The 23465-nt window shown below is 41.7% G+C and overlaps 1 protein-coding gene across 1 annotated transcript in view; it reads right to left on the reverse strand.

The window, feature by feature from the left end:
- Window positions 1-23465, reverse strand: part of PTPRJ (protein tyrosine phosphatase receptor type J) — a 139179-nt gene that overhangs the window by 15546 nt on the left and 100168 nt on the right. The window contains exons 7-16 of the mRNA XM_054026544.1: window positions 15683-15949; window positions 14639-14911; window positions 11708-11980; window positions 11075-11206; window positions 6837-7050; window positions 6576-6688; window positions 3664-3751; window positions 2087-2128; window positions 1235-1243; window positions 1045-1132 (exon numbers count right to left, since the gene is read on the reverse strand). Coding sequence (XP_053882519.1) covers window positions 1045-1132; window positions 1235-1243; window positions 2087-2128; window positions 3664-3751; window positions 6576-6688; window positions 6837-7050; window positions 11075-11206; window positions 11708-11980; window positions 14639-14911; window positions 15683-15949 — 1499 coding nt within the window. The remainder of the gene's footprint in view (window positions 1-1044; window positions 1133-1234; window positions 1244-2086; window positions 2129-3663; window positions 3752-6575; window positions 6689-6836; window positions 7051-11074; window positions 11207-11707; window positions 11981-14638; window positions 14912-15682; window positions 15950-23465) is intronic.

A 23465-nucleotide genomic window follows, 5' to 3' on the forward strand; every position in this document is an offset into this window, starting at 1 on the left:
CCTTCTCTAGCCCTGCCCTTACCCCTGTCTGTCCCCAACTTCCACTCTGGATTCCCCCCGCCCTCGCAAACCCTCTCTTCAGTGCAGCACACCTAGAAAGCCTGGGTCTTTGCCACCCTCACATCCCCTGTGGCGATAACTCCTGTTCTCTGCCATCTTTCCCCCTTGTAGGTACCCCAGTCCTCAACCCCCCCGATCCTCTCTGCCCCCAGCTTGCCCGATCCCCAGTCCCATCTCTATCCCGTACTGCTTCAATCCCTGACCTCCTTTCTTGTCTCGCTCCCTAGTCTGTAGCTGGGACCGGATGCCCAACCTTGACACTTCACTGGCAGATCCCATGCTCCGATGCCTCGCTCTGGACAAGCCCCTTCATCTCAGCAGGAAGAATGGCAGTGCCTGGTGCCCTGGCCAGCTGCTTGGCAGCAATCAGCGCAAGCCTTCTGCATTCCGTCCTGCCCACTCCTCCTCCAGCAATGGGCTGAGGAGAGAGACAGGAAAGGGAGTCGGGGAGTGGGTGAGCCAGGAAGAAAGGGGACAGGGGGGATTGAGGACTGGGGAACCTACAAGGGGTAAAGAGGGCAGAGAACAGGAGAACAGGGGACCCGGGGGATGAGAGGGGCAAAGACCCAGCTGTGCCCCTTCTAGGAGCTCTGCACTGGGGAGAAGAGTCTGCAGGGTTGGGGGAGTCAGAGTAGAAGAGGGGACAGAGAGAGCAGGCAGGGGCAGGGTCCCCCATAATATGAGCACTGATTAACAAAGAGGACTAGATCAAAGCGAACTAAAAATGTGAATGCACAGCAGCAGAGTGCACAAGGATGCAGTGCCCAGAGCATGGAATTATCTATGTTTTACCATGACTGTGCCATGAATTATGAATAATTTTACTGTGACAAAATCATATCTTTTGTATACGCCTAGTCTCTGACACTGGTCACCTCTCTCTCTCTCCTCTAAACAATGCCTGGCTTCTTCCCAAAGAGAAGCTATTTTTTCCCCTCTGTAAAAATAAATAAACTGAACTCCATAACAACTGGTAATACATACGTCGTACTCTTCAGCAAATCCACAGTTCGAGTCAGCTTGCTGTTTCTTAAAGTAGGACTCAAAGTTTTCAACTTTAATTGACTTGGATCTAAAACGAACAAAGCCACTTATTAGTATTTGCTATTAGCTAAATAAACCATAAATTCAGTTAATGGCAGTCGTTCATGTTTACAAAATGTAATTTACTTACTTCTTGGGTCTTGAGAAGGAGAAAAAAGAAAAAAAATGATTAGTCATAGCGCAGTTATACTTTTACTATATTACAATCTTTATTATACACATCAAACACTGCAGGACAACTAGACGTATAGCTCCAATGCTCTACTGTGGCCAAGGAGTTTCAATGCAATTTAGGAAAGAGGATGTAAACAGGTGGCATTAAGTCACCTTTGTGAGTCCCTGATCCTGGGTTGGTTGTGTATTGGGTCAATCTCCTGGTATAACTTTGACTGACTGCCAATGGCCTCAAAGGCTGCAAGGAATCACTGGGGATGCCCTTGGCTTACATGGTGTCCAAGCCATTTTATGCCAGCTTTGCACTACCTGAGGTTCCCCCTGTACTGGGGTGACCCTCTATATCCCCCTGTCCTGGCTTTAAGGCTATTTTGCACTAGTGGCTCAGCACAAAGTAGCCCTATCACAGGGGAGCATTGAGGCTACAGTGGACAATCTTGTTTAGACACAGAGTGCAGACAGATCCTCTACACACTGCACTTTGTAATCTGGATTATATTGTCAATACATAAGAATACAAGGCAAAGCCACCTACTGGACTTGGTCATCTAATTCCCATTAATTTTAACTGGAAGTGGGTGTTCAAATCCATTTGGCAGCATTGAAAGTCTCTACATAATTATTTTTAGACAGCAGTAGATTATGTTTGGTTCCCTGAATTCCATAAGGATATAAAGTGTTCAAAGCTCTAATACCAGGAACTCCACTCCAGAAAATTGTATAGTACACTACTATCAGAGTTCAGAACAAGTCTTGCTAATATTTACGTAAATTCAGAAAATAGCGGATGAAAGAATATTTAACTCACCTAATTGGAGAAAAGGGCAGCTCACTATTTTTTCCATCTTTCCTGTTGGGAAGGGGTGGGAAGAGATTAGAAGAATGTATGCAGAACACAAATGAGATTCCTGGCAGAAGCTCTTTCTGTGGCTGGTTCATGATAGTTTTTCATATACCATCTGATCTTGTGCAAGAAACCCTAACTGCGGCTGCCTTTATGCCCTACACTTACAGTGAGCAGTAAAATCATTAATAAGAAATTCATTGATCATGAATGAACAATAGACAAGTGTTAGTCTGTTCTAATAGAGTTGAGAGACAGGGAACAGACCCAAGCTTTGTCTATACGGCAATCTTAGCCACTGGTGTAGCTGTACCAGTGCAGATCCCCGGTTTACATTGGTTCAGCTTTTCCCAGTTTGGAACCAGGGTCAACCGCATTATTAAAAATCATATTGCACCAATGTAAGCTGTGTCTATACTAAGAATATGCACCAGGGCTAAAATCTCATTGTAGAAAAGGCTGTGGAAATAGGACTCTAAATGCTACATAATGATTTAAGAAGTCAGATGTTTATTCAATGTGTTTACACCCTTGCTGTTTGAATAAAAAGGATCTTCATATCTTCAAAGAAAGCTGCTCTCCTGGATCTTCTACTTAGGAAGCAAGTGTTGGTCAAAGATGGAAGCTCATGGGAAGGAAACAGCAACCAGAACAAGAAGGCAAAAGAAAATCAAAAAAGGCTTCCATGTCTTTTAGTGGCATTTTAGAATGTATGCTCTGCATAATTTGACTGGTAACATGAGAAGAAAAAGAGCCTTGATGGACTCCAGATTGTCTGGAAAAGACTCAGGAATTAGACACTCTCAGCACATCTCAGCTTTCTAGAGGAGCACAGCGTCTATGTATTTTCTCACCGATTTACTAGGACAACTTTTGAAAACTTTTCCGTTAGATCTTTTCCACTTAGCTTTGCCATTACCTCCAGAAAGGAAATCTCAGACCACAAGTTGGGTTCCAGTGTGGCCAATTGAGAAAAAAAAAGCCTATATAAGATATCTTCAGAGCTTGTCTACACAATCATCTAGTTTGCGGTAAACTGGGATGTAAATCTACCCCGCACCAGCTTGCCACACTCTAACTGTCTCTGTACACCCTGCTGACACACGCTAATGGTACCTTAATGTGATCATTGACGTACTAATTACAAACGTGCTATGGAGCACTATACATACATGACAATTAGTCTAATTCTGATCTGAATTACACAAATATCAATGTAAATCTGAATTTACACCAATGTAACAGAGCAGAATTTGCTCAGTGATACAGTCATGATGAAGACTTTGTTTCCGCAACAAAATCATCTAAGTGAGTTTGAACGATCTACTTTGAATTACTGTGATATAAATAAACATTTTGTATCTATAAAGCTTATTTTAAAACATTGCTTTTTAAAGTATAGGAAACAGGAATAATGCTGGCTTCTGCCTCATTATGAAAAGCATTATAGAAGGGCTAGGTATTTATTATTATTTTTATTGTGTTGGTGAAATAATGTGATGCTCTTTACAGAAGTGAATGCAATAGTTAATATGTGTTACCTTCTCCGTCTCCAGAAAACGAATACCACTACAGTAGCTATAGCCACAGCACCCAAAATACATCCAATAACAGCTCCAGTGATGATTCCTTATGGGAGGATAAAAACAGAAACTTTTCATGAATTATCTATCAAATCAACAATGATCCAACATATCAACAGGGTACAATGGACGCTAATGTGAATTTCTAATGTCAAGAAACAAGAAAAGGATATGGTTAAAGATTTTACAAAAATAAAATGATGTATCCATTGCTGTTTACAGACTCATAAGCAATGATAATAATTGATTTTTACCTCCCACTCCAGTTAACAATCATTAACTATTAGGAGATACTGTATTCAGAGTGAAGAGATGGTGTAAAGCAACCAAGGGGCAGATTGTCAGCTGGTGTAAACTGCCATAGTTCCATTAATCTTCCTCAAGTTTTATTTAAACAGACAATTTTCAGAAGGGTGGCTCCATTTTTGTACCTGGATTTTGATTGCAAGGGACAACCTGAGTAGTTGCATTTTGAGCTATCTAACTCAGGGAGCAAATCAGATCGTTTGAGACACATCTATTTAAATCTGAATCTGCAATTCATTTTACAAACTGTGCCCAATAAGAGGAAGGACAGGTCTCATCTTAGAGGAAAGTATATCCAAGTGTCATATAAGAAAGTGAAGATTACGACCATTAACAATTTAGACTTCTACTATCTGCAGTAAATTTCATATGCAAAGGACACCCGTATGAAATGAGCTGACCTATAATGTCTGTTTGAATAAAAACTTGGCATTTCTGCATCATCTCACAACTAAGATTATAGTAGTTTTCTAATTGGCATTGGAAACCAAGGACTTGTCTACACTGGCAATTTTAAGTGCTGCAACTGTCTCACTCAGGGGTGTGAAAAAACACCCCCCTGAGCACAGCAAGTTTCAGTGCTATATAGTGCCAGTGTAGACCGTGCACCAGCGCTGGGAGCTACACCATAGCTACACACAGAGAGGCCATATTTTCAAAGGTATTCAGCTGCCTAAAGACAGATAGACATCTATCCCACTGGTGCAATTTTGAAAAATCCCACTGTGACACTGCACCCCATATTCTTCATAGAGATTTTATGCTGAATAGGTCATGTGTGATATCATTGAAAAGGTTATAATTTACCGAATATGATTGTCCTATTTGTATGCATGTATCATTTTCATATCTGAAGTTAGGAATATTGACTATGTATCTGTATTACAAATTGTCTTTACACATGGGGAACACCCACTAAACAAAAAGGTTCTCAGTCTCCATGGCTGGCTGGGAAGGGCCCATTCAGGTTAATAAGCCATTAGGAGAGAACAACAGACCTTAGAAGAAGCTTATTGCCCACCTGGGGGGAGGGGGCTTCCTGAGGATGCTACAAACACCCTCCGACTCATGGCTGCTGTAACACTACAGGGACGTGTAACCAGGTCACCTGGTGCTGGACGCCATCTTGGATACCACTGTTTTTCCACTGACTGGAGTGGGAACCAAGCTTTGAAACAAAGGGTTCCCGCCATATGCAAAGGCTATTTAAGCAGGGGAGTGACATCATTGTGGTTCTTCACTGACTCCCCTCCCAAAGACACTCCTGGAAACACCTGAGGAACAAAGTCTGAACTGGGGGGAAGTGCTGGACCCAGGCTAAAGGGATTTTTAGCTTGTGAATAGAAGACCTGGGATTTCTAAGCTGTAAGCCTGCATAGCTTGCCCCTTAAGAACTTGCAGCCTGCTGGTATCATCATTTAGGATGAGAATTTGCTATTCATATCCGATCTATGTAGTATATTAAGCTTAGTTTGCGTGTTTTGTTTATTTGCTAGGTAATCTGCTTTGATCTGATTGCTATCCCTTATAATCACTTAAAATCTATCTTTTGTAGTTAATAAACTAGTTTTTGCTTTGTCTAAAACCAGTGTGTGTGGAAATCATAACTCGGGGCAGAAAGCTGTTGTGTATATTCTTTTCCACATTGAAGGAGGGAGTGAATTTCATGAGCTTACGCTGTATAGTTCCCTGTGCAGTGCAAGACGGTATAATTTTGGGTTTACACTCCAGAGGGGGTGGCGTGCCTGAGCAGCTGGGAAGTTCCTTAGCTGAAGCCTTCCCATGCAGAGCTGTATGTAACTGCAGCTGAGTGTGTCCCTACCTGTATGTGTGCTCGAGGGGGCTTCAGAGCTTGTCACAGCAATACAGTGTAAAGGGAGCCCAGGCTGGCTCAGTGGTACCCCAGTTCTAGGTGGCACCTGTCATACCCCTTATGTATCTATCTGGATCTTTAGGCACTTAAACACATCTGAAAATCTGGCCTAGAGGCACAAGAAGTCTGTGACAGAGCAAGGAATTGAACTTGGGTCTCTCAAGTCCCCAGCTAGCACCTTACCCAGCAGCCCATCTTTCCTCTCTGTAACTGCGAAACACCTTTAAGTGATGCCAATATCAAGTGTTGATAAGGGACAGCAGTAAGAATGGGGCTAAACAAGAAATACTGGGATTATAGGAGCATGATTCCACCATTTCTTTTCTACATGTCACTCTCTAGTTTACAGGGAGTGCAAAAACACAATAATTGCAATCTCTACTTTACTTATCTCTCAAAGTCTTATTGTATCAGCAGCTTTCCACTCTCATTTTAGTATATCATGTTTAGGGTTTGTTTTGTCACTTTTAATTTTTCTGGTAGGGATTATGTAATATATGCATACAAGAGAGTTTTTGTAGAACTGCTCAGTTGTAAATCTACAGACCAATTACATTACAAAGTTATAGATAAACAGACCCAAGCCTCCTTTCATTGAAGTCAATGGATGTTTTGCCAAGAATTGAAATGAGAACCCAATTGGGCCCAATATATACAAAACATTCAATGCAACATTTTATTTTAGCTTTACCTGGATCCTGGGGTAATATAATTTCCTGAGAATAAGGTGTAAATGATACATAGCTTCTCTCTTCAACAATACCATTGTTAAGTTCCATTTTAGTGAAACCTGCAACACTCGCCCTGATGAGAGGGAGGGAAAATGAAATAGTCACGTTAGATTACGCTAACAATCGAAGCCTGACAAGTAGTATTTATGATCTGGTGATCCAATCACTACTTAGATTTCAATTGTATACAAGGAAATTACAACAAACAACAAGATAAATACCGGTATGAACCAAGTGGTTCCAGCCGTGCATTGGCATAGCCATCCGATGTGCCTGCATTTCCTACTTCCATTTCATATTGTGAACTATCTGAACGGGAGGAAAAGGCTCTCATTTGCGTAATGTTTTTGACATATGTTACGTAAGTGTTTGTTTTCTTTTCCTTGAAGTCCTTGTATGTATAGCTCAAGCTGCTATTTGTAGGTTTATTGCCTTCTGAAAATACAAATATACAACCAACATCAACTAATGTTTTTGTAAAATTATATTTTAAAATACAGTAACTGGCTCAAGGGCAATAATAGTAAAATACTAACTAACAATTCTGACTATTCCAGCAAATGTGGAATATTGCCTGAAATTAAAGGCGGAGGGCAATATGGACAATTTCAGATACTTTTCACAGTAGAACAATTTATTTATTTTGTCCCCAGAGAAATAACCTTTTGGATATACAAACAACTTCTCTGCAGAAAACTACCTGCACTGAAGTTTTCTGTACTGAAACTTCACTGCACACTGCTGAAAGTCCTTCTAGGACAGTCTTCACTAGACAAATCAGATCATGTTAGAACCTGACCTTGAGGAGCCACATTAACTAACACAGCTTTGCAGTCAGTGTAGATGGGACAAGCCGTGTTTAACCATGATCAGTCGACACATACAGGTTTATCAAAGCCAGCTGACAAGACATTCAACACAACTTGCCTGTCACTGGGTGACTTTAAGAATGGCCCTTTCAGAGATGACACACTTACCCGCCTGTCCAGGTAAAGAAAACAAGCAAAGTCACATAACAGGCAGGTCATGTGGCTAAATTAGGCCTTCTGGGGTGGAGCTAAAACAGAAACTTGTAGAGGACCAAAAGGTGTGAAGGGAGATTCCAGGTAGAAAGCCCTGGCAGTCAGTGCTTGGTAGAGAGCAGGGAGAGAATCAGAGAAGCCCAGGAGAGCATGAGGGGTGAGAAGGAAAGATGGCAGGCTACAGCGCGTCTGGATTTTGAAGACAGACAGACAGATCTTCAGGAAGGAGGGCCTTTGTCCAGCTTGAGACTGAGGTGGAAGACTCTTGTGTTTGTTTTGGAGCTGGAGACCCTGGAAGGGGTGGACTTTTTCATTAATGACTTAGCCTTTTGCAGAGACTTGGACACCTAGCTACTGCAGAAAAAAAAAAACAGACTCCAAGGGTGGGTGATGTAGACTGAGGGAGGAGAAACTAAAGCAGCAGCTAGACCAAAGCCAGACCTGGTAGGCCATGGTACTACATCGTCCCTGTCTCCACTAGCTGCAAAGCTGTGCTTAATACTGAGTCAGAACATGAGCTTGAGGAGTCGAGTTAACAAATAGGACCCAATTTGGTAGTGAAGACAGGCACTTAGTATGCCAGGATTTAGCAAATAAACCTCAAGAACCTGAGAAGTAAGGGCTGCTTCGGCCTCCTCTTGCTGTTGGGAGAGATTAAAAGAACTGGTTGACATAGCCCAAATAGGAGTTGTTTGGGAATCAACAGCCCCTAGTCCAGAAGACTCAGAAGAAATGGTTCCTGTGTTGACTGGACTCTTAATTTGGGACATCAGTAATGCTATCAAGCCATGCAATCACTTTAAATCAAATTGCTTAAGACAACGTTCTAAACATAATTTTTAATCTAATGTTGTAAATTCCAAGGTGAAGGTGGAGTGGGTAATATGGTATAAAAACACCTTATATCACAAAACACGAAGCGAGGTTGTCTAAATACATTAGGCTGTTTCTTCCCATCCCTGCCCTAAGACGCTGTCAAGGAAAGAATTAATTCCTGGATTTTGAAGCAGATTATGTCGCTAAAGCATGTAAAAATGATCAGGTAACAATGCATTTCAAATCGCTCGCTGCCAGAGATGAGTTCATAGCAAACACACAGAGTTAAATGTTCAGCGTTACGTGAGGAGGAAGTAGCTGGCCACTGTTAGTGGAATTTGTGCACATCACAGAAGTGAACCATAGAAGTGTCGGACTGGAAGAGATAAGAAGAGGTCTTCTAGCGCTGTACTCCAGGCTGCCCTCGGGCAGCCCCACTTATTGCTTTTTTAAAAATAAACCCTCCTTTTTAAAGGAAATTGAATTAAATTAAATTAATATCTAACAGGAGGTTGCAGAAAGGCTAGGGAAGGTTGTTTTGTGAGCAAACTAACAGCTAAAAAACCAGTTATGTGCATGCTACAGGGGAACTTAGGGCTCACTGAAATCATTGCCTTTAATGGTGCAGGATCAGGGCTCAAGGCAAAATAGTTTCTCTGAAATCCTGCTTGCTTTACATTAGAGCAGCTGATGCCGTTTCTGCTCTGCAGAGAATGGTGAAAAACCGTTACAAATGAGTTATATTAATGTCCCAAACAACACAAACCCACCCTAAATTTAGTGTACTAAGATTACAGACAGTTGAACGTGATACAGTTGGAGCATTAAAGTTACACTTTATCAAGACGGATGAGCCATTTCCTAAAATCTTTTCCCCTCACAGTAAAGCATCTGATGCTGACAAATTGGTATCTCCCTTTTCAGTTTCCATCAGTCACGACTAGAAAAATCTATTTTCTTGCCCAAGTGAACAAACACAATATAGAACCATGCTTTGCATGTGATTCAGCTTTAAATATTAGTGGTTAGAGGCATCTGAAAAAAATACAAGTATCTATTGATAAAACACTGATATTAACTATGTAATTTTGGGGCAGACAATTAAGGCAAACTGAGGATACTGGAGTACAAGAAACTATTCAAGTATCATCAGTGATGTAATCACTATTGTACAAGAAAGTGTACTTTAAAAAAATAGGGAGGGAAGATCTACAAAGGAAGCTGCTAAGAGATGCATACTCATTGTTAAAACAAAAGGCAAGTTGAGGTATCATAATATCTGTTTATATGTCAATAAAATCCTGCATTGGGGAACCACTTATTTCAGCTGCCCTCATTTGCAGGAATGAAACATATTTTAGCCTGCAAAGAACAGGCTTGCTGATTTCATGAATTATCACTGTGGTTAACCAAGTAAAATTTTTCTTTATCTTTAAAACATCAAAAATCAATGTGTTTTATAGCAATTCTCCATAGCAAGCCTTATGGCTTCCTTAGTTTCCCTTAGCATGTGATGCTGCCAATGTTCGTCCTGCCTTTCATCCATAAAAATACCCCAATCAGAGGTGAAAGTAAGCCGGTACGCCCTGGTATGGTGTACCGGCAAGAGCCGGTGCACTGTACCGGGGCGGCTCGGCTAACCAGGAGGCAATTTAAAGGGCCTGGGGCTCCCACCAGTAGCTGGAGCCCCAGGCCCTTTAAATTGCAACCAGAGCCCCGCTGCTGGTTATTTAAAGGGCCAGGGCTCCCGCTGCCTCTACTGCCCTGGGCTGGGGTGGTAGAAGCAGGGGAGCCCTGGGCCCTTTAAATAGCTGCCGGAGCCCTGCTGCCAGAGCCCTGGAGTAGTGGCAGCCGGGGGCTCCAGCAGCGATTTAAAGGGTCTGGGGCGGTAGGGGCGGCCGAGCCCTGCACCCTTTAAACTGCTGCCGGAGCCCCCAACTGCCGCTGCTACCCCGGCGGGGGAGGGGGAGAGCACTTACCGGTATGGGGTGGGCCGGGGCTGACTCTGACCCCCGCCCCGATCTCTGCTCTTTCTGCCCGAGGCCCCGCCTCTTCCGGGGGCCAGAGTCGGCCCCAACCCAACCCCGTACTGGTAAGTCCCTATTTCCACTTTCACCCCTGCCCCCAATGGCAATAAGCTATTACTAGTACAATGGGAGAACAGTACTTCACCTCCCCCAACTTTCTGACATTTTTATTGTAATAATCTTCACAGCCTTGAAAAACACCCCAAAATTCAGAAGTTGTTAATTACCAGCCCCTAGAATCATTCTACAAAAAAAAGACACTATACAATTTTGCAGTTTGTGTTGCTGGCAAACCAATAAGGGAGCTGATCAGATAGCACAGTGGCAACATTGTGAAAGGCCTATGAACCAGAATAATTCAGGCTAGTCAAGTCTATGGGTGAAATCCTGGCCTATGAAGTCAATGAGAGTTTTGCCATTGACTTTAGTTGAGCCAGAATTTCACTCTATGTTTCTGAACAGCAACTGCAAATATCAGGAGTAATTCTTCCCCTTCCACTTAGTTTAGGATCTAAAAAGTTTGTCCCGATGGATATACACATGATGTCTGATATAATAATAATACATCTGGGAGCTAACATCCTAACATCTTACCTTTAGCTGTTGTGATTACTATTGCATAGGCCTTTAGCGGTCCATTTTTTGACACAAACGCACTGAACTGAATTTTAAAGGAGTTGTGAGTGATTGACGTAATATTAGGCTTTTCTACTGGAGCAGGTGGGTCTGTGACAGAGAAATATTAATATTAATTAGCATCTCAAAATGTGGGAAGGAAAAGGTGAATCAAGGAGAAAGATACCTTATGTTGAAATATCTATCTTCTCCAACTACTTAGGAAAAGTGACAAAGAAAGCCCACCATTTTCTCCCATTATTGCAATTTGCACATTGGGCAACATCATATAAACCCACATTACCCAGCACATTTTAATGTCTCTTAAAGAAGCAGCTTTAAAATCAAGCAAATCAACAAAGAAATAGTGTCCCATTCATATAAAAATGCTGTAAGGAAATAAAAGTCCATATCTTTGATCATACTAGTTCTACATAGTTAATATATAAATTCTCACACACAACTTTGAATGAAGATAAAGTCTCTCTCTCATAGCTTGAATATTCACATGTACTGTATAATGCTACACATTTTGCATTTTGTAATTTAGAGGGTTGTTGGTTTTTTTTTTTTTTTTGGCCCTGTACCCCACATCAAACTTTTTACACTTACCAGTGATACTTGTAACACATGTTATTTGGTTTGGAAGGCTTTCTTTCCCACATGAACGGGTTATAATACTAACACTGTAGGAGGTGGAATAATTTAAATTTGTTACAGTTGTATTTAGGTTATCAGCCAAAACCAGTGTTTCATTGCTCCAGGCATCACTGAATGTCTTAATGGTGAAGTTAGTAATGTCACCAGCAGGGCGCTCCCACTTTAGTGTTAACTTAGCTTCTTTAGTCACTCGTGTACAGTTAAATGAAGACACTGGTGCAGCATCTGCAAAAGAAGAAAAGAGGTTAGTGGAACAATCTGGATGGTTATCTATTTAATCCACTTAAGCTCTACAGGGCAGGAACCCTGGTTTTCATCTTCCTGTGAAGCACCACATACATTTACTGTAGAACTATATATAAGTAATAAATATTATCTAGCACCTATTTCCTTTTATGTTCTCTGCTATTTTTCTGTTCTCTCTCATCTCTATACCACATGCTCAGTCTTCCTTCTTTCTTCCCATGGTGCTATATTCCTTTCTTCTCTGATTTATAGTATACATTTTGCCTTTATTCTCTGTCCATTTTTCTCTTTTTATGTCAACCTGCCAAACATTCTGAGGTTTACGGTTTAGACTGTGTTTAAAAATGCAGGAAAAAGTGCAAAGGAAGAAGCAACTAGCTTGAAAAGAATGTATGCCACCAAACAGTGGGTGACATTAGACACCTCATGAATCATAGACTATTAAAGTTGGAAGGGACCTCAGAAGGTAATCTAGTCCAACCCCCCGCTCAAAGCAGGACCAAGCCCCAGACAGATTTTTGCCCTAAATGGCCCCCTCAAGGATTGAACTCACAACCCTGGGGTTAGCAAGCCAATGCTCAAACCACTGAGCTATCCCTCCCCCCAATGAATAAATGAATGACTTCTTCTATAAAGAAGAACTCGGGAATTGAGGTTCACTATTTGTTACCTGCCAAGCAAGGTTTGGACTGGCAGAGTCCTGAAGAGTTTGCTGGCAAGACAGATAAGCTGGTGTGTCAGGGAATCGTGTCACAGCTTAGCAGTAGCAAAACTCACTTGCAGAGGCTGAGGGAGTAACACATTAATTTATAATTCTGGGAACCCCAGAAGACTATCACAGTGGGATTTACTAAAGTGCTTAACTGGGAATGCAACCCACTGGGAGTTAGGCACATAACCTGCGCAGATGCTTTTGTAAATTCCACCTGGCACATCTTTGCCCCTGGAGGTACCTGAATACCTTAGTAAATCTGGCCCTGTGTTCCTCAGTTTCATATACAGATCATGGTATTTTAAATGTTCCAGTTACATGGATTCCAGGAAACATTCCCATTAGCACTGTGACTTGATAAATTCTGAACTATCCTAGCACCAACAGTGGGGAGAAACACAGGAGGCATGAAAAACTGCCTTACAAATCATATTTGACAAAGCATGTATACTTTCCAACAACATACAAAAGTACAACAGAACCATGTCAGCTAGCTACAAGTTAACAGACACAACAAAATGCACTTAATCCATTGGAGGGAAACACTGGTTGGGCTACCTTTCCAAAGAAAGCATCCATTTTAGGCTAAATCAGTTACAAGTTTATTGATTCTTTCTACTGATTGAAGTAAAACAAAACAAACAAATTTTTTTTTGCCAATCTACACAATAATGTACTTTTGGGTACCTGCATATTGTGCATGTGGAAACCACTAACACCTCATCACTGAGACATGCCTAGATAAAAGCAAGTGAAATATTCACAAGAAAATTCAGTGTGTGTGTGTGTGAGAGTGTGTGTCAGGGACAGACTTCAGCTCCCCTTCTAGCTGTTTTGCAACACTCAGGCAGTGCACAGCAACTGGAAAGTGTTCTTAATGGGGCATTTTTTGATCCATCTGGTTTAGGCAAATTCCTGGGGTGGGGGAATTGAACTGGTGTCTCTATGCCACCCATCCAGTGCCCCACCTGCCCCCGTACTGCTCCAAGTGTAGGGGTATGACAGAGATCTTGCACTCGAGTGATCCCCTGGCAAAGTTCTTCATAGAGACCATTACTGCCAGAGATATTTAGGGCCAGATGTTCAAGGGTATTTAAAAACCGAAAGATGCAGATATGTGCCTAATGGGATTTTTAAATGCACCTTTAAAAGTCCCACTGAGCACCAATCTCCATCTTCACGTGCTTGAATACCTTTGAAAATCTGGCTCTTAGAGCAGCCCTTAGACTGCTCTAAGTTATGGTGGAGCTGAACTGGCCTCCACCAGCCTCAAAATTAGAGAAATGAAGATGTGTCTTAGCGGATGTTTACACTTGGAGGTGGTAGTGTAATCCCTAGCTCAAGGAGACATACGTGTACCAGCTCTCATTGAGCTAGCACACTAAAAAAGTGTGTAGCCATGGCAGAAGAATGGCCTAGCCACCTGGAGTATACGCCCATCGAAGACCATAGGCACATACTCAGAATAGCTGGCCCATCCCACTGCTTTCACCACCATGGCTAAACTCTGTTTTTAGCATGCAAGCATGTCTCCTTGAGCTGGGAATCAAACTCTAGCCCCAAGTATAGATACTATATACTGTTAGCACTACTTCTCTCTAGGTTTGTGCTGAACACAGCTTGGCCAGAATCAAGCAACTGGCCATGGTGAAGAGGACATTGGTTCTACTTCTGAAAGATTCAGAATGAAAAATGAGCTGATTTCCAATCAGTGATTTGATGATCTCACATGCTTTCACAGCCAAACTTTTATGCTAACAGAAGTGTAAGGCTGGAGCACATAACAGGCAGCAAGATGACAATATGGAGTATTTTTATTACATAAACACATACATGTACATTGGGGTTGGGGGGAGTAATGGAGGAATGAAAGAATGCCTGCATTTAATTGTAAGCAACATGTACTGTGTATTTCTATTACTTACTTGTACAGATGTGTATGACTGCTGGGTCTCCTGTGGTCCTATTATCCGCTGCTAGTGGAACTATTGTGAAGTTATAAGAGGTACCAGGCTGTAATCCCACAATTACAGCACTTTCGTTTTGGGAGGTTTGGTTCCGAATAGGAGAAATTCCATTCCCATCAGTGTATATCACATATGTGTAATTAGGAGCAGCAGTGTCATTGTTTCCCCATGTTAAGGTCACTTGATCTGTGCCGATACTTGTGAGCTGGATGTCAAAAACTGGACTGGGCTCTGTTTGGGGAAAAACGGAACACAGACATTTTTATAGAGAGAGTAGTATTTAGGAAAACTTGTAGGGCCTCGCCCCAGCAAAATTATTAAACATTATTAATAGATATACTGGGGGGGTGAGGGGAGGATGTTCATTAAAAAAAAATGGACAAATAAGCAAATAGGTTTGTAAATTTCCAGTTACTGTTTTGACATTTACACAAATACAATTGGCAATAAATTTACAATGGCTAGTAGTCCCAATTTTTGTTCTTTTCATTTTCATGTTCCAGAGATATGTCAATTTATTCTATTGCTATAATGGGTTTCTATTGTTTAACCTGCTGTGAATTATATCAGTGCAGGTTACTCCACTGTCGAGGATCTGCCAGACTAGATTTTACATACAGTGTAACAAAAAAAGGAGGTGGTGTTGCATTATACATCAAGAATATTTACACTTGTACTGAGGTCCAGAAGGAGGTGACAGACAAACCAGTAGAAAGTCTCTGGGTGAAGATAAAAGAGGAAAAAAACCCAAGGAGCAATGTCATACTGGGGTCTACTACAGACCACTAAATCAGGATGAGAAGGTAAGCGAGGCATTTAGAGAAAAAACAACAAAAATATCCAAAACAGAAGTAATGGAGGAATTTAGCTACTCAAACATCTGTTGGGTTGGAAAAGATGTATAGAAATTTCATGAATCAGACAAAGTGATGAGGTGACAGATGTTGAAATCACAGATTAGAATTTCAGAATGTTTTCTTGAAAGAGATTTCAATGACTTACTTGTATAGGTCTTTCTGGGGATGGAGTCTCCTTCAGTCCCTGCAACTTGTGAGAAGACCATAAATAGATACAAGGTACCAGGTTTCAATCCTGTAATGGTAGCAGACTTGTTTGGAGAAGTGATGTTTTCTGGAGACGAAGTTCCATAAACTTCATAGAGTATCCTATAAGTGTACTTAGAAGCCTCAGCATCACTGTTTTGCCATGTCAAGGTTACTTCTGTTGTGCTGACATTTATAACTTCAAGGTTATGAACTGCACTGGGTTCTATTTGGTAAAAAAATACATGCATTAATAGTACAGCAAGAACATTTGCTGAAAGGAAAACAAAACAATTAGTGCTCCAATATTAATTGTATTTTTACCCTATCGATTTTTTTGTAAGCTCAACTACAGTATTTTATATCATTGGCAGGGGGCGAGGGATAGCTCAGTGGTTTAAGCATTGGCTTGCTAAACCCAGAGTTATGAGCTCAATCCTTGAGGAGGCCACTTAGGGATCTGGGGCAAAATCAGTACTTGATCCTGCTAGTGAGGGGAGGGGGCTGGACTCAATGACCTTTCAAGGTTGTTCCACTTCTAGGAGATAGGATATCTCCATTTATTTAAATTTGATCCAAACATTTGTTGCTTACAATCATGTTTTATTTTGCTTCATGACTAGTAAATACTAACATTAATTTTATGGGGCACAGCATGAAATGGCATTTTTGTCATTATGTACATGGCAAGACAAGCTGTTCGGCTTGTGAACGTACCTCAATACACTTTCATGTCTTGCTAGTGACTTTGTTCTGGAAGTTCTTAATGCCATTCTAGGACTTGTCATGATTTATCATATGCTTGACCTCTCAGCATTTCCCATACTCAATCTCAGAGCCTTAACATTAAGAAGTCCCTTCTTTTATAATAACTTTCATTCTTCTAGCTGTTCCGGGCTAGATTAATTGGTACATTTTGGCTGAGTGAACCACTCTGGTTATTCCAATCTGTAAACTTGGCTTTGCTTCAGCAAAGCAGTACAAAGCAGCTGGAGTGTACCAGTGAATTTAGCTCTTTATCTTGGAGAGGAAATCATTAAGGCATTACCAGTTTAAGTATGGCAACCCCAAAACCTGTGTGCACTTCTGACCACGCCATTTTACTAAGATTTGACTGTGAGGGTGAAATACCCTAATTGTTTCTGCCAGGGCCTTACAAATTATGTAGCCTTCTTATATACAAAGTTAATCTATATCACCTTATATTTAGAAAAGTTGGACAAGCACAAGTCCATGGGGCCAGATGCGCTGCATCTGAGGGTGCTAAAGGAGTTGGCGGATGTGATTGCAGAGTCAGTGGCCATCATCTTTGAAAACTCGTGGCGATCAGGGGAGGTGCCGGATGACTGGAAAAAGGCTCATGTAGTGCCCATCTTTAAAAAAGGGAAGGAGGAGGATCTGGGGAACTACAGGCCAGTCAGCCTCACCTCAGTCCCTGGAAAAATCATGGAGCAGGTCCTCAAGGAATCAATTCTGAAGCACTTAGAGGAGAGGAAAGTGATCAGGAACAGTCAGCATGGATTCACCAAGGGCAAGTCATGCCTGACTAACCTAATTGCCTTCTATGAGGAGATAACTGGCTCTGTGGATGAGGGGAAAGCGGTGGATGTGTTGTTCATTGACTTTAGCAAAGCTTTAGATACGGTCTCCCACAGTATTCTTGCCGGCACGTTAAAGAAGTATGGGCTGGATGAATGGACTATAAGGTGGATAGAAAGCTGGCTAGATTGTCGGGCTCAACAGGTAGTAATCAATGGCTCCATGTCTAGTTGGCAGCCAGTATCAAGCGGAGCACCCCCACGGGTCAGTTCTGGGGCCGGTTTTGTTCAATATCTTCATTAATGATCTGGAGGATGGCGTGGACTGTACCCTCAGCAAGTTTGCAGATGACACTAAACTGGGAGGAGTGGTAGATATGCTGGAGGGTAGGGATAGGATACAGAGGGACCTAGACAAATTAGAGGATTGGGCCAAAAGAAACCCGATGAGGTTCAACAAGGACAAGTGCAGAGTCCTGCACTTAGGACGGAAGAATCCCATTCACTGTTACAGACTAGGGACCGAATGGCTAGGCGGCAATTCTGCAGAAAAGGACCTAGGGGTTACAGTGGACGAGAAGCTGGATATGAGTCAACAGTGTGCCCTTGTTGCCAAGAAGGCTAACGGCATTTTGGGCTGTATAAGTAGGGGCATTGCCAGCAGATTGAGGGATGTGATCATTCCCCTCTATTCGATATTGGTGAGGCTTCATTTGGAGTACTGTGTCCAGTTTTGGGCCCCACACTACAAGAAGGATGTGGAAAAATTGGAAAGAGTCCAGTGGAGGGCAACAAAAATTATTAGGGGGCAGGAGCACATGACTTATGAGGAGAGGCTGAGGGAACTGGGATTGTTTAGTCTGCAGAAGAGAAGAATGAGGGGGGATTTGACAGCTGCTTTCAACTACCTGAAAGGGGATTCCAAAGAGGATGGATCTAGACTGTTCTCAGTAGTAGCAGATGACAGAACAAGGAGTAATGGTCTCAAGTTGCAGTGGGGGAGGTTTAGGTTGGATATTAGGAAAAATGTTTTCACTAGGAGGGTGGTGAAGCACTGGAATGGGTTACCTAGGAAGGTGGTGGAATCTCCTTCCTTAGAGGTTGTTAAGGTCAAGCTTGACAAAGCCCTGGCTGGGATGATTTAGTTGGGGATTGGTCCTGGTTTGGGCTAGATGACCTCCTGAGGTCCCTTCCAACCCTGATATTTTATGATTCTATGATTCTATATCTGTTATTTTCATAAATCTTAAAGTGACTTTTCCAATACAGAATATGGAATAAACTAGAAATGTGCCTTTTAAATGTTAGATTATGGAGCTAAATTACATTATAATATGGGCAGTTATACAGACAGTCACAAAGATTACAATTAGAAGAATATACAAAAAAAAATCATCATTCCAAATATGCCATTAGAGTCTCTCAGTGTTGCACTGAATTTCACACCCATAGATCAGCCAGATATATTAGAATGAAACTTATCAAAGGGGATTTCTTTTGCTTTAAACATATCTGATGCTAACTGCAAGACTCCATTAATTCAAAGCCTCCAACAGAATTTTCACAGTGCTTCCCACAACCCCTCCTTTTAGCATCAATCAGCTAATCCGGGTCTGGCATGAGTTTAGCAGGGAAGAGCCTATTGGGAGCATTAAGAAGGAAAGGACAGTTTTGAATAGGAGGATGGTAATGGGAAGTCTTGAAGTAACAGCATGAGAAATAGAAAGGGAGCAGCAAGACACAGTAATCAAGTTTGCCTTTCCAACACCCATGCATTCCATAGGAATTACCACACTGGGTCCCATCTGATCCAGCAGATTCATCAACGCCCAGTACCCCGACTCATCACAAAGTCTGATTATTTGAGCCATGTATAAGTGCAGTGGATCTCACCCTTAACAAAGAAATGATTTAGCCTCTACTCTCAGAAGCCCCATGCACTGCTGTTGTAAAAATAGCTAATTTAGAGACTAACTTCTCTAATTATGAACACACCTAGATTTTAGATTTTCTTTTCTTCCCCAAGAATGTTTCAGATTGAATAATTACAAACTCCTTAACTCAAATGCCATATGTACATGAAAGTATATTGAATGAAGAAGCCCAGGTGAACAAACAGATCTCAGAAGTACAGAATAGATAATTAGCTGAAAGAACTGTGTGTGACTCAGTGACTTATATAGATGTTTGTTGGTATTTGGGTCTCCTTCAGTTTTATTATCTGCTGCTAGTGGAAATATTGTGAACTTGTAAGTGGTTCCAGGTTCTACATCTATAACTACAGCACACATGGTTTTCAAGGTCTGATTCCCAACCGGTGAAGTTTAATTTTCAATGTGTATCCTGTAATTGTACTCAGAAGCAGGAGTATCATCATTTTGCCATGTTAAGTTTACTTCACATGCAAGGATGCTTGTAACCCGGATATTAAAAACTGGACTAAGCTCTGCTTAAAAAACAGAAAGAGGTAGTTTATCTTTAGCACAGAAAGACTAATTGCATAAAGAAAAAAACAATAGCAGAAAACATTAAGATTTTGTGTAATGAGATTCAACTCTGGGAGGGGACTGTATAGGCATGGTAATGTAAGGCAGTGTCTGTCACCTTTACATCACCAGTTTGATTTCAGCACAGGCTGATAATCATTGTAAATCACTAACCTGATAGCTGTTTGGTGACCTGAATGAAGAGAGTTGCTAGCCATAGTCAATTCAACAGATCAATTCTATTCCATATAAGCCACTATCACAACTGGCATCCTTGTCAGTGGTAATCTCAGAGAGACCAACAAGTGAACAGTCATGGAAAATGAACTGGCCTCTTTCCCCTTAGAAGGCAGAGTGCAAAGGTCAAGCTTGCTGACAAGGGGGAATTTTGCACTTCCCCTGGCTATAGCATAGACAGAGAACTTCAGTCTACAGGGATGTCAGTTCTGCAACTTTCAGGAGCAAACATTCACTTAAAATTAAAGCATGAGATAGTTCTCTGAAAACTTCCATTCAATGTGCAGCATCAGTCAAAAAACTGAACAGAATGTTGGGAATCATTAAGAAAGGGATAGACAATAAATCCATGGTACGCCCACTTCTTGAATACTCCATGCAGATGTGGTCGCCCGATCTCAAAAAAGGTATATTGAAATTTGAAAAGGTTCAGAAAAGGGCAACAAAAATGATTAGGGGTAAGGAGCTTCTGCCACATGAGGAGAGATTAATAAGACTGGGACTTTTCAGCGTGGAAAAAAGACAACTAAGGAGGGCTATGATAGAGGTCTCTAAAATCATGACTGGTGTGGAAAAAGTAAATAAGGAAGTGTTATTTACTCCTTCTCATAACACAAGAACTGGGGGTCACCAAATGAAATTAATAGACAGCAGGTTTAAAACAAACAAGAGGAAATATTTTTTCCCAGCAGGCATAGTCAAGCTGTTGAACTCCTTGCCAGAGGATGTTGTGAAGGCCAAGACTATAACAGGGTTCAAAAAAGAACTGGATAAATTCATGGAGGATAGGTCCATCAATGGCTATTAGCCAGGATGGGCAGGGATGGTGTCCCTAGCCTCTGTTTGCCAGAAGCTGGGAATGGGTGACAGGAAACTTGATGATTACCTGTTCTGTTCATTCCCTCTGGGGCACCTGGCATTGGCCATTGTTAGAAGACAAGTTACTGGGCTAGATGGACCTTTGGTCTGACCCAGTAGGCCGTTCTTATGTTCTTTGCCCCTGCAAGTATCTGAATACATTAATAAAGCTGGTCCTGTGTTTCTTGGCTTCATATACAGACCATAGTATTTTAAGTTTTCCAGTTACAGGGGTTCCAGGAAACATTCCCATCATCACTGTGACTGATAAATTCTAAACTATCCTAACACCAAAAGTAGGGAGAAATACAGGTGGCATGAAAAACTGTCTTACAACTAGTATTTGACAAAGCATAGACTTTCCAGCAACATACAAAAGTACAAGAGAACCATGTCAGTTAGTTACAAGTTAAGAGATACAACAAAGTGCAGTTAATCCATTAGAGAGAAACACTAGGTGGGCTACCTGTCAGGGAGAAAGGGTCTCTTTGAGGTTAAATCAGTTACGAGTTTATTGATTCTTTCTATTGCTAGAAGAAAAACAAAACAAAAACTATTTTTTTTTGCCAATCTACACAATTTTGTAGATTATTATTCGTGTGGAAACCAATAACACTTCATCACTAAGACCCAACTAGATAAAAACCTGTGAAATATTCACAAGAAAATTCAGAATGTAAATGTGTGTGTGAGAGACTGGGACAGATCTTCAGCTCCCCTCCTACCAGTATTGCAGTGCTCATGCAGTGCACTGCACCTGGAAAGCGCTCTACCATCCAGTGCCCTACCTGCCCCCTTACCCCTTTCAACTGTAGGGGTATAACAGAGGTCTTGCTCTCGAGTGATCCCCAGCTGGTAAAGTGCCTCATAGGGGCCATTACTGCCAGAGGGACTTAGGGCTAGATGTTCAAAGGTATTTAGACACCTAAAGATGCAGATAAGGTGCATTATAAAATCCCATTAGGCACCTATCTGCATCTTTAGGTGCCTGAATACCTTTGAAAATCTTGCCCTTAGCACAACCCTTAGGTTGCTCTAGGTTATGGTGGAGCTGAACTGGACTCCACCAGCCTCAGCATTAGAAGAACGGAAACGTGTCTTAGAGGATGTCTACACTGGGAGCTGGAAGTGTAATTCCCAGCTCAAGAAGACATGTGTGTGCTAGCTCTCATTGAGCTAACACACTAAATAAAAGTGTGTAGCCATGGCAACACAGGTGGAGGAATGGCCTAGCCACCCTGAGTACATGCCCATCGAAGACCATAGGCACATACTCAGGAAGCTAGCCCATCCCGCTGCTCTCACCGCCATGGCTACACTCTGCTTTTAGCATGCAAGCATGTCTCCTTGAGCTGGGAATCACACACCCCAGCTCCAGTTTTAGGTATACTCTGAGCACTAGTACCATTTAGGTTTGTGCTGAGCAGAGCTTGGCCAGATGCCAGTAATGGGGCCCTGGTGAATAGGACACTGGTTCCACGTCTGAAAGATTCAGAATGAAAAATGAGCTAATTACCAATCAGTGATTTGATGATACCACATGCTTTCACAGCCAAACTTTTATTCTAACAGAAATGTAAAGACTGGAGCACATGAGAGGAGGCAAGAGGACAATATGGAGTATTTTTATGATATAAACAAATACACATACCTTGGGGAAGGAGTAACAGAGGAAAGGAAGAGTGTACGTAATTGTAAGCAACATTTACTGTATACTGCTATTGCTTACTTGTACCGATGCGTAGGACTCTTGAATCTCCAGTTGTCGTGTTATCCGCTGCTAGTGGAACTATTGTGAAGTTATAAGAGGTACCAGGCTGTAATCCCACAATTACAGCACTTTCGTTTTGGGAGGTTTGGTTCCGAGTAGGAGAAATTCCATTCCCATCAGTGTATATCACATATGTGTAATTAGGAGCAGCAGTGTCATTGTTTTTCCACGTTAAGGTCACTTGTTTTGTGCCGATAATTGTGGGCTCGATGTCAAAAACTGGACTGGGCTCTGTTTGGGGAAAAACGGAACACAGACATTTTTATAGAGAGAGTAGTATTTAGGAAAACTTGTAGGGCCTCGCCCCAGCAAAATTATTAAACGTTATTAATAGATATATTGGCGGGGGGGATGGGGATTAATTCTTTCTACTGATTGAACAAAACAAAAACAAAAATATTTTTTGACGATCTACACAAAAATATACTTTTGGGGGCCCGCATATTGTGCGTGTGGAAACCATTAACACCTCATCAGTAAGACCCGCCTAGATAAAAACATGTGAAATATGCATAAGAAAATTCAGAATGTAAATGTGTGTGTGTGAGAGAGAGACTAGGACAGATCTTCAGCTCTCCTCCTACCAGTTTTGCAGTGCTCACGCAGTGCACATCACCTGGAAAGCGCTCTTAATGGGCCATTTTTGATCTCCCAGGCTTACGGAAACTCCGGGGAGGATTGAACTGGCATAGGTGTCTCTGTGCTACCCATCTAGTGCCCCACCTACCCCTTTACCCCTTTCAAGTATGACAGAGGTCTTGCACTCGAGTAATCCCCAGCTGGTAAAGTGCTTGGTAGGGATGATTACTGCCAGAGGGTTTAGGGACAGATGTTCAAAGGTATTTAGACACC

Source organism: Malaclemys terrapin, chromosome 4, assembly GCF_027887155.1.
Source record: "Malaclemys terrapin pileata isolate rMalTer1 chromosome 4, rMalTer1.hap1, whole genome shotgun sequence".
Taxonomy (NCBI): domain Eukaryota; kingdom Metazoa; phylum Chordata; order Testudines; family Emydidae; genus Malaclemys; species Malaclemys terrapin.